The following is a 17,789-nucleotide window of genomic DNA, read 5'->3' on the forward strand; positions in this document are numbered from 1 at the left end:
AATCGACCATTCCAGCCGATTTCCTTCAACTTGATTCCACGGTGACGTTATAAGGTCACCGATTAAGGAGTCGTCCTGATTATACATAATCATAGTGAATTATCTAAGTTATTTGGGAGGACACAAAACTAATTTAGATGTCCCCGGAATTTTGTCTCAGAAAGATAAGAGACGCCGAAATAAAACCGCGCTCGAGCCACGGTGAACAAGTCGCTTGCTCCTCTTGCTGCTTCTCAAAATAGAAGATGTTGATTGAGCGGTAGATCGGATTCGAGCTTCATTCAGGTTGCAACATGCAGTGAGAACTTGCTTTCTGGTTTCAAAATAAAATGTTGTATTCTTGTGCATGCTTCTTGTTGTTCCTTATGTGCTCTAAAGGGTTCACCAAAATATCCAAAATATTTTTTTAATGTATTTCAGTGCCTGTATTTCAGCCACATCAAAATGTATTCCTGTATTTGTATTTCCAAATACCTTTCTATTTTTCAAATGTAGTTCTGATAGGCTTTGCGATACATTTCAATGCATTTTAGTATCAGTACCTAGCTGTTTTTGCCATGTACCCCAGTATTTGTATTTCAAAATATTTTTGGGCGTACTTGTGCCCAGCCTTGCTCGACAGGCGTGCAGAATATCACGCTTTTAAGAGTGCTTCACCAACAATGCAAAACAAATATCAAAACACGTAAGGATAAACAATGCAACAGCGTCAAGCACTGCTAAAAGCAGTGATACTAAATGTTCTACTTCAGTTGTACGTGGCATGGCTATCACCAAGGTATTTTTGTTTTGTTTTTCAATATTATTTTTTATTTGTTTAGCGAGATACCAGATGCAATTAGTGTAGAAAATGACTGTACGTGTTAAGAAAGCTTGGTATGTAAGTGTTGGTTAGCCCGTGTGAGTCCTAATTTTCGAAAGTACATACTTTTAATTTCGTTTGTTATAATGGCGGCCGGGTCTAGTGCGGAGTAATATAGGTTGGCTCTTGAAGTCTATGGTCCTGGAAATATAGACGCAAGTTCATAAATATATATTTGATCAAATTTCAGTATTCTCTATTTTTAAAATGCGGCGTGGTGTGTGCGCCGTATTTTAGAGTTGTCTATTAAGCGAACAGCCTTTTCTACAAAATATGTATATGTGTGATATTGGTCTTTGTCGTGTGACCCGCGACAAGAACGCAGTATATATACCTTGCTATATACTAATGCATTATAAAGCTGGTACTTGTGACCTTCCGGTTAAACTTCACTGTTTTCCGTCATTCTAATATTTTAAGTTCGCACCGTCACACTAGTCAAGCTTCGTTACTGAAACGTAGACGAGTCCTTAGTCTCCTTACTAACGTTAAGGGAAATCACTAGTTGACATATGGCGAATGAAGACACCTAATTTGCCAAGCAAAGTCCATCATTTTTAAATTTCTAGTTCTGAATTTTGCACAGCTCGAAAAGACATATATATATAGTAATAATTCTAGTACGGCTGCGATTTAAAAACTGACGTTCATAGATCGGAAGCTCTTATATTCCACCTTTTAACATCTCCAAGTCGTATATTTGCTGCAAAAACTTGAAAAAATAATAAAGACTTGCGACACAGGTCAGTCTGTCCTTTCGACCAGCATACAGCTTCTTGTTCAATTTAAAGTTTATTCTTTTTTTCCAGGGGAGAAGGAGAGGGAGAAAAAATGAAAGCCGTTTACAAATCTCTGTAATACGAAATTAGAGCGCAGCTCTTGAGGATGCTGAGGGGATGGTACGGAGGAAAGGGTATTCCCCCCTCCTCCTCCGTACCCTCCCGTCATGCTCCTTCTCCTCTTTTCCTTTTCCCCGCTAAATTTATCGGGGAAAATGACGTCACGTGACTTGGTATCACGTCACGTATGAACAAATTCAGTTTCTCCGCTAAATTTAGCGGGAAAATTGACGGCACGTGACCTAAAAACAAATTCAATTATCCGCTAAATTTAGCGGGGAATTGAATTGGTGTTGGAGGTCACGTGACATCAACTTTCCCTCTAAATTTAGCGGGCCGGTTACGCCAACGGCGACGCCGACGCCGCGAAACCCGAAAACGGGAGCCCAAGAGCTGCGCTCTAAACAAGAGCAGACTGTTGTCGCTTGACAAGATTTCTCTCCCCTCCAACAACAGGAGGAACTATTATGCAGACTAGTGACCCATACAACAGGAATTACATAAAAGCAAAATACATAACATTAAACAAAAAAGAGCGGAGACACACTACGAATATTTCTTACGGGTCGAAGGCCCTATTGAGAAGAGGAACAGCAAGAAATGGAGAAACAAAGAACGAATATCCTTTCTGCTCACTCTCATCAAATCCGAGCCCAATATGTGTGTACTACTGAACGATGGGGTTTCTCCGGAGTTCAGAGTTTAAAGCCAAAATTATGAGAAATGGCAGCCACTTCTAATTTTGTTCATAATCCTTCCCTGTGATTCTGGTTAAATTACCCCCCTTCCCTCCCCAACGTTCCCAAACGCATGTTTTATGACTTGTTTTTGACCCAGAATGACTCCAGTCTATTTCAGTGGAGCCTGTCCCAGCAAACTTATAAAAAAGGCATTTTGAGGAGAAAACTGCTCCTCTCTAAAAGATGTGACATCTCCTGAACACCATTCCCAAGCCGCCAGAAAGGTGTAACGACACCTCTCACGCACGCACAGCAGGCGTATTTGGAACATATACACCTATTGTACAAACATATAGCGCTTTGCAAAGGTGCATTCAGTATGAAACACCTGCCAAATACCATTATGTGTGTTTTGAAGTTTACCGTACACATGTGATCGTTGCGTGTTGAGGCATGGCAATGTGTCCCCTCTGCTTGCTGTCCAGGGTGGTCCGCGAGGCGACCGAGGTGAACGTGGACATGCGCATCGGCGTACACTCGGGCAACGTGCTCTGCGGCGTGCTGGGACTTAGGAAGTGGCAGTACGACGTCTGGTCCGATGATGTCACGCTGGCCAACCACATGGAGTCTGGCGGCGTGCCCGGGTCAGTAACCTCGTTCCCTTCTTCACCACTTCGCTCGTTCCCAACGGAAGTGTTTCTATACCTGTTGCTCTTCACTGAGGTATCAAAGGCGTCGCATTAGTATAGGCGGTGATCTCAATATAGAAATTTCCACTTGTGAACCTTTAAGTAGGAAGATAAAATAACTATTTCGCTTCAGAAGAAATATTTTTCTTTCTTATTTGGGTAAAAACTACTCACCGCTTAACGGGACAGGGTGTGGCCATTTTCAGAGAATTGTGGTCTTCCATAATATGAAAGACCTATTCGCCGAGGTGGTTTATTCGGTGGTGTACACACTGACCAAAGGCACTTTATTTTTATAGGAAGAATAGAAGAACCCAGGTTCATTTATTCCCCTCACTCCGAGACAGGGTCCGGCCCAAAGCGAATTCAGTACATCCGCCGTTAACTGCCTCGCCGAATGGGCAATTCCCATTGTTAGAATTTGTACTTTACAGAAGCAAAAAGAGTGACAAAACGCCGTCTTCCACCTTTCACTGATTTTCTAGATTCTAGAAAAGCCCTCTGGGGGCCATTAAGTAGATTGGTGCACTTGAGATGTTATATTACATGCGCGAGCCATAATGTTAAAGAGTTTACTTGCTTTCTATATTATACACCTTCCCCCTTCATGTAATGCAATCAGAAGAGTGTCTTGGAGGTAATGGAAGTAAATTAAATACAGGGAGATGGGGCAGCTGCACGGGGTAGTTTACAATGAACATACAACACAGGTGAAGTGAGTAAAATACATATAAAACAAATTTCCATAACGATCGACACCCAGGCAAGCAATACACAAGTAAAACATTTGGAGACAGTACACGCAGTTTCTGCTCTCTCCTCTCACCATATAAAAAAATGACCGACTAGTTTTGTAAAAAAAAAAAGTGTCGGTGTTTTCAAGGGATTCAATGAAATCGAGCGGGTCGTTCCAGTCACCGATCATCTGTGAGGGAAAGATGATTAGATGTTTTAGCGCTGTTTTGGGCAGATGAACCGGGGGCGGGGGGTGGGGAAGGGGGGGCGGTCTAATGTGGTAGGGCGTTGCGCAGCACAGAATGGTAGAACCAAATCTTGTGAAGCACTGAAAGGCGAGTAATTTTGCGATAAATTTGCAACGGTGTCAGATTTATCGCGCTCTTCTGGCGGAGACGCTGGAAGAAGGGCAGTAGTAAGACAAAATGAACCTTGAATACCGGTTCTGAAAAGATACCAGGTATTTATTAACATAGACTGTATTAGAGGTCAAAACTATAGCCGCACACCCTAGTTTGGACCCTTCGAATGTTTAGGGTCCTTCGTTTTCTGATAAATTTTGATCTCTGCCGATATTTACCTCCGTATGTTTTTTTTTTTTTTTTTTTTTTAAGACTGGGTTAAACCCAATTTTCCATCCAAATTCGGATGTTGAATCTCCCTTTTTTCTAAATTACTCTGCTCCTCAGATATTCTATATGAAGCAAAGCGTTGGTAGAAGGACCTACGTTAGCTCCAGATCTCGGAAACATACCTAGATTACGTTGACTCCAGCGAACTGCAGTGTAATAAATCGAGTCCCAAATTGTTGCTTTTCGAAGAAAGACCGAATATACTGCGGAAACCGCAAACGAAACTCGGACGGTAGCTATAGGCTCCTCCCTTTTTGCGAAAATCGGAAACGATTCGAGAGATCCGGAGCACCAAATATTTTTCGGACGGAGCCTTCGATTTTCGAACGGCTTGGGGTGAGAAGACCCGGTGAAGCACACAGAATTCGTAAAGCATTGCAATTTCCGCGCTGGAAGCAATGCCTCTTGTAGCTCATTTTTCAAAAATCGCGTACAACGACTTTCAGATGGTCCGATTTCCGTCCGATTCTCGGTCCATTTTTTTCGGATCATGTGTTCCAGCTTTTATTGTGAAGTATACTTGCCTTCCTTTTATTTCCTTCTCAAACAGCGACAAAAAAAAAAAAAAAGAAGAGAAAAACGGGAATATATTCTCAAAATTTTGTTTCGAAAGAAATGGCAGATATTTTTTGTTTTTTTTTCGAACTGAAGTGGTACTGTTGTGCATTGAAAAGGTACGCGTAAGCTATTATGTTGAGAAAACGTTCTCTCAGTTCATATTAAAAAAGAATGACACAGACAGGACTAGGATGGGTACAGAGATGCTACGCGTGCGGAATATTATCTAAGCAACAAGGATTATCAAATATCGAAAAGCCTAAGAGAGCTGTTACCACATTTTATAATGCTGTCTTGTGTACTCTAATTACTTAATTATGACACAAATTCATATATTGAAATATATCAACGCTCTCTTTTCTTAATTACACCTGTATCTATTTCTAAATATAACATATATTAACTTAATATAGGCCTCATATAACCTAAAAATCCGAATTCCAGAGTATTTTCTCAAACCCAATATTTCTCTGATTACAGTTTCGAACAAAGCGCCCAAATTTTACCTCTCCATTAAAAAAAAAAACAAAAAAAAAAAAACACGTAAAAACGCTAAATTTTACATATGCTACTTTTTCAAGATAAGATGGAGTAGCTTTTAGGTTTCGACAAAGGTTAGCGACGCCGACTGCCTGTCCAGAGCCCCGGTAGATCTAGCTACCGGCTATGCCAAGCACGACGACGAAGACGACGGTCGCTTTCTTGGCGCAGTTAGCGTCAATGCCATGGCAGCGCTCCAACGGGGGGCAATCCTGAACTAATTCCGCGCACTGATCGACCACTTGGAGGGACAAGGGAGTACAATTCCTTGATCCTTCTCACGTGTCCTGACAACATTCGCTCTCCGGCAAGGTGTTCTCCACAAAGAGAACTTTTGGAAACAGCAACTCGACGTGGCTCCTGGTAATCCCTACTAGTCTTCGAAAGGAGATGTTTTTAAGCCTGCTACGACGACCCGACGTCTGGTCACTTTGGCTACAGCAGGACTCTCGCGAGGATTCGAGAGAAGTACTACTGGTCAAAGCTCCCGAAGACTGCCCACCTCTACACACGGTCGTGCCACGAGTGCCAGCGATGGAAGAAACCGCCTACGAAGCCGGCTGGCCTCCTGCAGCCAATCGCGCCCCCGACTGCACCATTCCAGCAGATTGGAATGAATCTACTTGGACCTTTCCCGTCGTCAACGCAGGGAAACCGATGAATAAACGTGGCAACAGGTTGTGTCACCCAATACGCCAAGACAAAAGCCCTCCCATCGGGACCCGCGGTGGAAGTAGCCCAGTTCTCCGTCGAGAGCAACGGCGGGACCGGCAACGAGAATGCCAGTGGCGTCGGCGGCCAGCACGGGTGTGCGCATACATTTCGTCACGATGGCCACCGATCAAGACAATAAATGTGCTCGTACTTTTGTTCAAAATTCTGTGTCACGTCTGTTTCGTGTGCTAAACAGCTTCTCGGTCATCCCTATTCACAAAGCAGAATGGCTCCCCATCTTTTTTTTTTTGTTTAATCTAAAGATTACCGTTTCGCAAATTAGCTTGTCTGAGTCAACGTCTTAGTGGTGTTCTAAAGCTTTAAAAGGAAGCCTTTGTTCACTCCTGCCATTGTCTGGTCTGTAAAAAAAAATAACTGAGTCTAGCTTCACATTGCGAACTGGAGGGTTCATAGAGTGTAAACCAACCGCTACCCCCGTGAAATACACAAAACAACACAAACTGACTTTTGTGAGCACATGCATGGCTGTAGAAGGGTTCGTGGAGTGTAAACCTTGCACATCTCTGTGTTTGCAGGCGCGTGCACATTACTCGGGCAACGTACCAGCTGCTGGACGGCAGATTCGAGACGGAGCCCGGAAACGGGGCCCAGAGGGACCCTTACCTGGCAGAGCACCAAGTGGACACCTTTCTCATCGCCCCGCTCAAGGTGGGCAAAGTGAATATTAGGGTTTCGCGCCGTAAAGCAACTGCTCTTATGAGTAACGTTCTTTGTTGTCGGAGTTTCTTCGGTCCCGCAGATTCGGTGTTCAGACAAACAATCGGCGTTTATCGGGAATTAAGTTTAAAAAACAGGACACGGACTTCGTAGTCCTCAACCCCCAAGCAACATAGAGTGGCCTAAATACTAGGGAAACGTTCCAGTACAGCGATGAGAAAATGAAACGGGACAATCGATCCCGAAAAGAGAAGAATCTTCGAGGACAATTCACTGCGCGGTCTCTGTTCCGAGTCGAGACAAGGTAAGGCTCTGAGTCACAGTAGACAGCAAGCTTGAGTAATGGGAGAAATGTCCCAACTCAATATCGTTACACGTGCCGTGCAACAATATTGAATCAAAAGAAGTTACACGCACTACCTAACTGCTCTTCAATGCGGCCTCCGACCATGACACGTTTTCGCCAACCATTAATTCTTTGTGTGTCGACTTTCTTCTCAAGTGCAATAGAACCCTCAGAGAAAAAAGCGCCATTTGTCGTACGCAACGGCAACCAGCGCCAGCCGCCATGCTGCGGGGTAGTGGTGCGTCGTTGCATACGCTGCATAGGCCGTAGACGCTAGTCTGACTGTGTCAGTTCCACGGCCCATGATGCGAACGTACTGCTGCGTACCCCTCTGTAAGCAGAGTGGGTACGTATTCGCAAATGAACTCGCTATCGGTTGACGGGCGTCGGTCGGATGGGGATAATCAGAGGCCCAGCAGCGCAGACGTTTGCCTGCTCAAGTGCAAGAACGGAACGCGAGCCGTTCCCACCCTTCAGACTTTTTATTTGCCTTAAAGCCTTCAGACTTTTTACTTGAATTCGAAATGTGACTTAAATTTTAATACGTAAGGTATTCGCGGTAAGTTTCTACTTGATACTTCGAGTACTTGACTTTTGCAGGTGATTTTAGAGTCGAAGCTTTATTTTGAAATACACCCATAGAGCAAATTAAAGTTTTACTTGTTTTTGTAACTTTTATTGTACACGATCTTTGTCGTACATGAAACCCGTGCTGGCCGTGTACCAACGATGGCTCGTGTGGGTTTACGTATAGAACACGAAGAAGCAATATGCAGTGTAGAAATTTGGAAGGGCCGGGGGGAGAGGGGGCGGATTTCTGGCTCTTAATATTATGGAAGTCATTAAAACATAAAAGTCGTGTAATCCCGCTTAAATTCCCCACCTGAGCCAAAGTGGTACTTGCATTTTAATAACACCTAATTTTCTATTTGCATATTTCATTCCATGGGTTACCAAAAAACAGGGAGAACTACAAAAGATGGATAGCCTCCCTCAACGAGGAAGTTTTAGCTTCCATCGAAGGAGCGCTCTGCCTTCGATCGGCTCTTGTAGAAGCGATGTACTTCGTCATTTTTAAACTGCTGGGAGTTGGGAAAATGTTGTTTACCCAACCCGAGATTGGGAAAACGATGCCTGCAGCCATGCAGAGGTGAAGAGATCGAGGAAATGCAAGAACGCCACAGTGTAAACAACTGTACTGGCCGCAACTGAGTCCTTCCTAATAGCGCCGGCCGCCCAATGCTGTTGGACTCGTTCAGGGGATTTTCGCTGTTGCCAGATTTTTTAGAAGGCGTCTATAACATTTCTTTCGGCAGCCCCCCCCCCCCTCCCCTCCCCTCCCCTCCCCTCCCCTCCCCTCCCCGAACTGGAATATTCCGCTTTGTTACACGAAACGATATCCCAAAAGTGAAATCGAACACCGGGCCCCAGACTTGGGAGGCCCACACTCAACTGTTGCACCAACGGGGAGGCGTGTACCTCTGACCATATATGGCTCTGCCTCTGACTTTTTCTCCCGTTGTACGAGGGATAGTGCAGCCGAGGTGCAATCCATCTCCGGGAATTCGCGCTTGTGTCCGCGAATGTCCAGGGATCATGGGATCCGCCAACGTCATTTCCAACAGGGGGCGCACTTTAAAAAAATTACACCATCTTCCCGAGGGGAACCATGGGGTGATGCGGAGCATCAACGTTCCATCACACTTCATCGGAAGAACGGAGTGAAGTGGAGTCAACAGCGGTTAACTGAACGCGCGCAGAAATTGGTTTGCTCTTTATGTTTATACAGCCTTGATGGAGATGCGCCTCAACGGGTAATCGGTCTCATGGCTGTAGATGAGAAATTTAGCCAGTGCAGTACAACCACCAACCTGGGATTTTTAACGTGCATTACGCAGTAGTGATGACACGAACGCGTGCCGGTACGAAACTCATCCAGATCGAAACGGGCGGGGGTGGCGGGGACTCGAACCCAGGAGGTTCCCAGCGCAAGCTTTCGCTTCACGCTCCGAGCTGAGACGCGTTAGCCCACTCGGCCACTTCCTCCCCTTGAACGCGCGCAGCGCGCTCCCCCCCCCCCCCCCCCCCCCCCCCTACCGCTGCTTATATTCACACTTGAAGGAGAGGAGGAGAGTTGCGCCTGCGCGCGCGGTGTGAGCAACCAGCTGCGCGGTGTGAGCAACCAGCAACCAGCTGCGCGCGGTGCACGCAGCTGGTTGCTGCGTGCAGCTGTTGGAGAGAGAGAGAACGCACGCGCTGCTGTTGGAGAGAGGGACGCAGCTGGTAGCTGCGTGCACTTCGCGCAGCTGTTGGACAGAAAGAGAACGCACGCGCAGCGAGGAGTGTTGCGCATGCGTAGTGTGAGTGCGGACTCCGACGCCGCGGGACATAGACCCGAGCAAGAGATGCTCCGCATCTAAAAAAGGGGTCATGATATATAGAAGTACTGGTGGCAAATGTCCGAAATAGATTGCAGAAACTAGCTGTGGTACGAGAAGAGGAAAGGGACACCTTTGGGTCTGAGTTATATTGGAGGAACTTCTGGAAGGATTCGGTGTTTGTCGACGAGAAAGAGAAAACCACTGCATCGCCGCGCCAGCATGCGGTGATGCAGCCTGCCGACGCGCTCGCAGCGTTGGTACGTCTTACAACGAGGGCGACGTTAGCAGGTCCATGGCAACGCCAAGACGAACGCGTTCGCTGGTTTGCGGCAACTTTCGTTGACTGTCAGCACGCTTGCCCCTTGGGGCAGGGCGGGGCATCCAGTAACCATGACATCTTGAGCAGGCCTCGTCTTTGGTATTGGCTGAGGAGGCTAGTCGTAGACGTAATACTACTGAAGGGTTATTCACACAGTTGCATTGAGTTCGCTCGAGTGCGACGGTTGCTATGGCAAAAGCTGCGTCGCCTCCAGCAAAACGGGGAGAAACCCGGTTTTGTTGGAGCCAACGCAGCTGTTGCCACAGCAACCCCCCCATTCGATCGGACACAACGCAAGTGTGTGAATCGCCCCTGAGACACGGGATGCGAAATCACAAGGGGAAGTGAAAATGGCGCGCAAATTCTAATAGTCGTTCTGAGGAAGCGGCGCGGAAGCGACCAACGATGCCACAAGGATATATAAATTACGCGAGCGCCTAGCATCTGCCGCCGTGACACGCGTTAACGGTAGCGCACGAGATGCGCTTGGATTAATCTTTTTCTTGGAAAGCGTCAAAAACGTTTTAATCAAAACAAGCCAATTATTACTGAGGCGAGAAAAATACATATAACGAAGAAAACACACGCTTCCATTGGTGACGGAAAGAACGGAAATATGGTGTCAATGAGATGAAATGGCAAAATATTTTTTTTTTTTAACGCAGATCAGTGGAAACGGTGTGAACTTGATGCGAGTAGAATTTCAAGTCCGGCATAATTAAAATCTTTATTCATAAAAAGTATGTATTTATTTTTACGAAGAAACCGGCACCACTCTTGCGCATAGTTTTAGGCGGTAGTATAGTCCAAAAATAAGTAAAAATAAATGTAATATTAAAAAAAAAAACGTTTAAAAAGACGGTCCGTTTCTGACAAGCAGCACAAATGTTTTTGGATAAAAGGGCAACACGTATACGCGAATATACTAATGATTGGGCGAAACTCTGGTGACGTCACTGAAGTTTTATCCAATCAAGCATCGCCTTCTGCTCCAAAAAAACCAGCTCCTCAGTCCTAGTAGCTCGGAGTTGCTCTTTCGACTGTCACGTGATCGCTTGATGTCTTGACTCGTCGGATCTCTTGACTATAAGCGGAAGGAGCGGAAGGAGCTGAGGTGTGCGGGCAATGTGAAGATAGAGTTAGTGTTCAGTGAAGACCACTCCACAGTGAAGACCACTGCACAGGCACCACTGCACAGTTGTGAAAGCGAAGTCCTCGGTGACTGCGCGTTTGTCCTTTGATGAGAAGCAGCTATAAGTTTCTTGATCGGCGGAAGGGGTTTGTGGCAAGACATCTTTTCTTTCAGTCAATTCACGCGAATAATATCGTCATGAAGAGAGCGGCCATCGCGTACCATTGAACGACCATTAGTCTGAGATTATAAAAAAGCAAGGATGGCATTCGTCGACCCTCCGAGAAAAGATTTACAATTCAAGTTTTATGTTGCATCAATTGGCTAGTTTTCACCAGGATCTTTTTTTTTTCTTTTTTTGCAATATAACTTTTAGATTAAATATTTTGACACTTTATTTTTAGTTTGAATAAGTCTGCAACGCTAACGCGCGAGCAGACTGAAGCACTTTGTTTTTCATTAATTCACCATGCCTCGTATCTTTAACCTACCAATTTTACAGTGTGAGCATAAAGGAATTAAATAAAAACAATTTAGTTCTAATATAGAAAAAATAGAAAACTCAACTTTATGGCGTTACGTAGCCCAGCCCATTGAGTTTTGTTTGTTTGTCTGCTTTGTTATAAATGGCGCCGCGATGTCTTGTTTCAACGAGGTGTCAAGAAAGCGCAGTGTGTTTTGTGGAATTAGGAAAGCAAATAACAGTTCAGAAATAAAGCAGTTAAGAAATATTTATGGACCAAATGAAACTATATTCATACCCGTTTCATGAATAATATGACGAGGTGACTTCTCAGGAATGCAACGAAAAGCGGTTACTGTGGCGACAACAGTCTCTTCTCTCGCTCTAAGACTACCAGTTCTGTACACGTCATCGACACGGCGAGTCTATTTAAACATTTCATACCACGCTTCGATACTTTCGACATGTGGCGGATCTCTTCATACATATTTCTGAGCTATCATTGAGCTGTAGTTAGCGACTTACTTTCGTATTACCACAAAAACATTCTGAGTTTTTTTTTTTCTTTTTTAAGAATGAAACAAACACTTATAATGAAACAAAAAAACGCACTAAATGGGCCTACGTAACGTCAAGACTTCGATCTTTCTATCTGTAATAGGTTTTTCTTTTTTAGATAAGGTTTTTTGTTTGTTTGTCTTTTTCTCATCAAAGAAAGTCTTTGAGTTCACACATTACATCAATACGGAAATACCACAGTGGTAAACTACGTGCGTTTCGTATCAGAACGAAGTTTTGTAAGGGTTCATTTTTCTTTTCGTTAAGACCATTAAGGAACGGGATGCTCTGCCTTCTGAGATTGTTTGCGCCGCAAATGCGGAAATGTTTGTGTACCCTTGCGATAATGCTTGATGGCGCTGCAGGCTCGAACTAAATATAGAATGAAAACACGGGAAACGTTCTCCTTCTTGTAATGTGTCGAGCGTGTTATCATTTCGGAGCGAGGGATTCCCATCTTTTCCACCGATAAAGCTTTGCGATGTCATAAATCAACGCAAAAGCGAACGTTGCCGTTTTTTTTTTTTTTTTTTTCTTTTAACTGGAAGATAAGGTGAAGAAAACTGGTTTGGACAAAGGCGTCTAGCGACGCCATTCTCCAACTTTGCTGTAGCATCGCTATTAACAGTATTAAGTTCGGACAGAGGCAGGATAAGAAAGATTACGTACGATTTCATCATACTGTTTGTATAGCATGTGAGACTGAGTTGGTCTAACGCGCGTTTGAGCACCGAAGGAACGTCGGAAGGGACGTCGCTAAGTCTTGCTTTTCGAATCTGTAGTCAGATGTCGGCCAATAGTTCGCAATAAACTGTAGAAATGTGGTTCGTTGGCCAGGTTGGGTAATGATTGATCGTGGTTTGAGCTGCGCACAAAAATACAGGAATAAAGGAGAGAAACACGTAGATGACAGACAAGCGCACACTCACAGCCTCACATGTATTTCGTTCTTCCCTCCATTACATGTAATTTCTTAGTATGCACTTGTCTGTCGTCTACGTGTTTCTTTCCTTTGTTCCGCTTTTTTTTTTTTTATGAGCGCAACTTTAAAACCATCTTTGCAAGATACTTTCATATAGGGTAAACAATTCCATGGAGGCAAAGGTTCTGTGACATGAACTGAAGCTGTATCGACACAATTCTGCAGCTCTGCTTTCGCAACCGCCATGACGGCGGGGACTGTTAAAATTTCACGTTTGAAGCTGCAACATCTGTGGAACCTGTTATTAATGCGGAGGTGCATTGTGGAGAACAATACGTCACAGGGTAACAAAGCGTGCGAGAGAGGAGCGGCCAAAACATGATACAATAGTGTGGTTTCTGAAACTACTTCGAATATACGTAAATATTACCTGAAAAGGCGCAATGACTTTTCATTCTTTTAAATAAACAGATTGTAGTAAATTTTGCTAGAGTATAAAAATAGTCTCTCCGTTTTCTCAGTAAAAGCTGCTGGGCGCTCCACACCGAACTACAAAATTATTAGAGTGAAGAAAGTCCAAATCAAGCAATAACTCATGGGTGCACCCCCGAATGGTAACAATTTCAATAAAAAACGCGATCTGGTACAATTTCAAGCAAAACGCGAGCTGTATATAAAGTCTATAGGGGCGTCCACTGCCACGTTGTTTTTGTCTAGTTTAATGGGTTGTATACTCTTCTACGTTTTTGCCGAGAGGTATCGGTCGACAGTAGGCTTCAACAATAAATTAATATATAAATAAATAGTTAATCAAAGATAAATGCAACAACAGAAACACAAGCACAACTACTCGCAATATTGCACTGATTGTATAATCTATATAAATAGACAATTCTAGGGTAGAAAGCAATTTTACCATTAATGCACGACACTAGCCACTGGAGGTAACACTTGAAAATTATAGTGTGAAATGCAATGTTAATTAACATTATTTTTGATATCCAAAAGATGATCACCCTATTGGTTTTCAATTCATAAATTGAAGATGGCAAAACGTGCTTTAATAATGCAAAACCAGAAGCACTACCAGGTGTTGAAACTCTCGACGTCTAGCCATGACGAGTGGCCCACATATCACCTAATTTTATGAAGCATGACAGTGTAAAAAAATGATTGATACGTCTTAATGCTTCATTATACGCCACAGAAAATGAAGCTTGCTCAACTCAACAACGCAAACGATGTTATGTTAAAAAAAAAAAAAAAAAAATTCTTTCTTACAAAGATGCAAGACACAAAGATTTCCAACCAACTAGAAGAGCCCTTTTTTATGTTTTATTTCGTGTATGGAGGGGCAACGGTCATAATCTCTAAGGCTTGTGTTGTGTCGTCTCAAGAGGATGTATTCAATTTGACACTTGGGGTCACAAGTTCTCCGCCGTAACTCCTCAGCCATGCTTATAAACCAGAAAAACGCCGCCGCTGATTTCTTTTTCTTTCTTCTCTTCTCACTGGTGCCAGCAGCGTGTGTTCTATTGGCGCACAGGTTGTATGAAGGATGTAGAAAGTCGCGCATCTACTGTCGTTTGTCCTCATTTAATCGCATATCTGTGACGCTGCGAATTCTCAGCGTAGGCAAGGGCAGCCGCGATGTGACCGAAGCCTTGTCACGAAGCCTGGCAATTTGTTTTGCCGCGTTGCTTCTCGCAACGAACCTACTCTTTGACCAGAACAAAAACTGGTATTTCGAGATCTAGGACCACGAACAATGATAAAATGAATATAAGAGGGGAGGGGGGGGGGGGGGGGGGGGGGGTTCAGGTTGCACTGTTTCTCTCTCAGCAGGCAGCTTCACTCGTTTTTTTCGAATAAACTTTATACCCGGCATGAGAAGCTTGAAAGACCTATCTAAAGTGGTGCCAAATGGCCACAAATTATTTATCGTTTCACGTACAGCTGCAGCTTCAAAGAAGAGACATACGAAATGTTGGATATAACGGGAACAATGTGTGGAGTTGGGCGAGTCAGACAGAGGAACACGGGGGCAATTGGAAGACTTACTAACACGGCGCTGGGTTTGTGGGTGTCATCTTCATGTTCATGTGTTCTTTTTCGCGCTGTTATATATATTCTGATAAAAATATGAAACCAAGAAGTGACAATTTATATAGCATAACTCCTTGCGGAGGCCAGATTGGACATGGGACTGGCGACGAGCAGGAAATGGTAGCCTGCTTGATACGAGGTACGTGAGACACTTTTCTCCTGAAACGCACTGCTTACGTTCGTAATGCATCCGCTGGCATGTCGGGGGATATTGAGCATAAGCGCATGCTGATTTCTAAGGGTTGCCGTGTGGAAAGAGGATACGTCTGTTGCGTCGACAGAGATGTTGAACTCCTCTGCTCAGACCGGAAACTGGACCGAGTGTAGAATCCGTAAGAAAGCAAAATATTTCTCCATCACTAGACTGGCCTTGAGACGCGTGAGTGAACTGTATCTTCGCCAATTCTCGTCATTCTTACATAAAAAAAAAAAGAATCGAGTGAGCAAGTCATACAATTTTCGCATACCCCACTAAGCAGTCTGGTCTCGTCTGACACGTTGTAGAGCACAGCCGAAGAATCATGCCGAGCCTAGCCAGGTAGCAAAGTATGTTGCTCATGATGCGTTGTTGCGTCATAGCACTCATGTCTAAACAAACTTGGAAGACACTATACTTCGTCTCACCCTACGATGGACTAAAGGCAGAAGCTACGGACCGCCAGATCCAATCACGAGCCACTTACAAGTTGCGTGGTATTTCGCTTCGATGCGCGTATCAACATCCGCGTCTCGAATCACTAATGGGGAGGGGCGGACGGTAGTTTGGATTGAATGGCACTGAGTGACTCAACAATTTTAGCAAAGAAAGCTATGTCATACAGGCTCTTTGCAGTGTCGAAGCTATAAAAATGATGCAGCGCTTTTGGACTCGGAGGATCATTCGTCCACCTTTAACCAATGCTAAGCGTGTCATATTTTAGCTTGCAACGTGATTGGACCTTGCGGCCCGTGGCTTTGGCCTTTAGTCCATCGTAGGATGAGAAGAAGTATAAGTACATCGCTCGAGCCGTTCGACAACGTGTAACCTGTGTCCCCGAATTCGCCTCGTCGTCATCACTTTCCCGGAGTGCATATGCTCTGCCTCGATTTGGTTAATTAATTTTCCATTGTCTACACGTCCTTATAAGAGGCTTCTCTTTTTTTTTTCAACACTTTGAAATTTTTCACACCTTCGAAATAAGGTCTTTGTTTCATTATGTTTGGATGAAATGTCCAATTCTTATACGTGGCCATAATGCCCACATTTTATTCGATTTATCTCTTTGGTAAAAAAGTAACACACTGCAGGAAGATGCCTGCGTTGGTTTTGGAAGCAGGAGAGAGGTCGACACAGTTGATTGCTTCGTAACAGACTCGGAAATTCAGTTCACATGCGTGATAACGTTCCTAATCGCACTGAGCAACACCCTGCGGTTACTACCAAACTTACCATAAGTTAGATATCTTCTCAGCGGTGTCGCCTGGCGGTGACCCACCTGGGTCTTCAATAACTCTGCTACAAGACGTCCCAGGCTTAACGACGGTCTAGAATTTTGTTGGAATTCAGCATTGCAAGTTGTGTCGAGGGCGTGCGAAGGTTTTTTTTTCAGGAGAAAAGACACAAGGACGCACAAGACAACGCAAGCAATGTCCTCTCCGACCTTGTTGTCGTTGTTGTTGTTTTTGTGTGTGTGCGTGTCTTTTTATGAACTTTATGAGCAAGCTTACCGCCTCCAAATATTAGAAGGCTCTTTTCTCTATTTGAACTATATAATCCTGGAGACGGAAATTTGTCTACACAGCTGCACCAAATAATTATGTAAACACAGTACCCGCGCTTACGCACATATATCAGTGCAGATTTGTGAAAGAGCATGGCGGTTTTGTGAGAAAGCGATCTTGGCCAATTAGGACAAAAAGTGCCTGCTTTTGGCACGGGTGCCTAAAATATTGTCCAAAATTAGCTTCTTTTTTTTTCTTTTTTTTTTTTTGTAACTTTCCACGAATCAGTGTTTATGCACGAATGCTCATTTTATATCGAAATAATGTCACGTGCACAAGAAATGCAAAGGTACAGACGCTCGTGCGCTCGCGCACTTTGACCGCCCGTCAGAGGGTTCGTATTGTTTTGTCGACAAACGTTTCATCGACGAAAGTTTCACCGGTGACTTTTCATCAACGCACGTTTTATCCACACACGTTTCCTCGTCACTGCGACATCTCGTCGAAACGTCTTCGTTCAATCTTACGCTCCCGCGATGTTCCGTCACCTCGAAGCCCTAAGGAGAGGCCCACTTACCTACGGTTCAAAACCGCACGCACCGCCAATATAAAAAAAGAAAAAAAAAAGAAAAAAAAAACGGTGTTGAACCGTTAGAACACGTTTCTATGAAACGAACGCAGGTTCGTACGTGTCGATGAAACGTCACGCTCGGCGAAACGATTTGTCGATAAAACGTGATTCGATGATTGGATTACTACCGCAAAAAGGGTTTTCAATGTAAACGTAATCTCGGGCGAGAATAGGGAGTTTTCGTAGATCGTTTTCACTACTCCGCAAAGCTCCCCGCAACGAAGACGCCCCTAGTGCGCATGCGGACCGCTGGCCTTGACTGAAGAGTTCGGGATATCGTAGCGGGTTACGGAGAGCGTTGCG

At 44.3% G+C, this 17,789-nt stretch overlaps 1 protein-coding gene across 1 annotated transcript in view; it reads left to right on the top strand.

Moving 5' to 3' along the window:
- LOC120847947 (adenylate cyclase type 7-like) overlaps positions 1-17,789 on the top strand; it is a gene marked incomplete at its 5' end in the record, with an annotated part of 96,281 nt that overhangs the window by 36,160 nt on the left and 42,332 nt on the right. The window contains 2 exons of the mRNA XM_040219892.3: positions 2,867-3,025; positions 6,786-6,918. Coding sequence (XP_040075826.3) covers positions 2,867-3,025; positions 6,786-6,918 — 292 coding nt within the window. The remainder of the gene's footprint in view (positions 1-2,866; positions 3,026-6,785; positions 6,919-17,789) is intronic.

The sequence above is a fragment of the Ixodes scapularis genome, unplaced genomic scaffold, assembly GCF_016920785.2.
Source record: "Ixodes scapularis isolate PalLabHiFi unplaced genomic scaffold, ASM1692078v2 PGA_scaffold2__306_contigs__length_199485367, whole genome shotgun sequence".
Lineage (NCBI taxonomy): Eukaryota > Metazoa > Arthropoda > Arachnida > Ixodida > Ixodidae > Ixodes > Ixodes scapularis.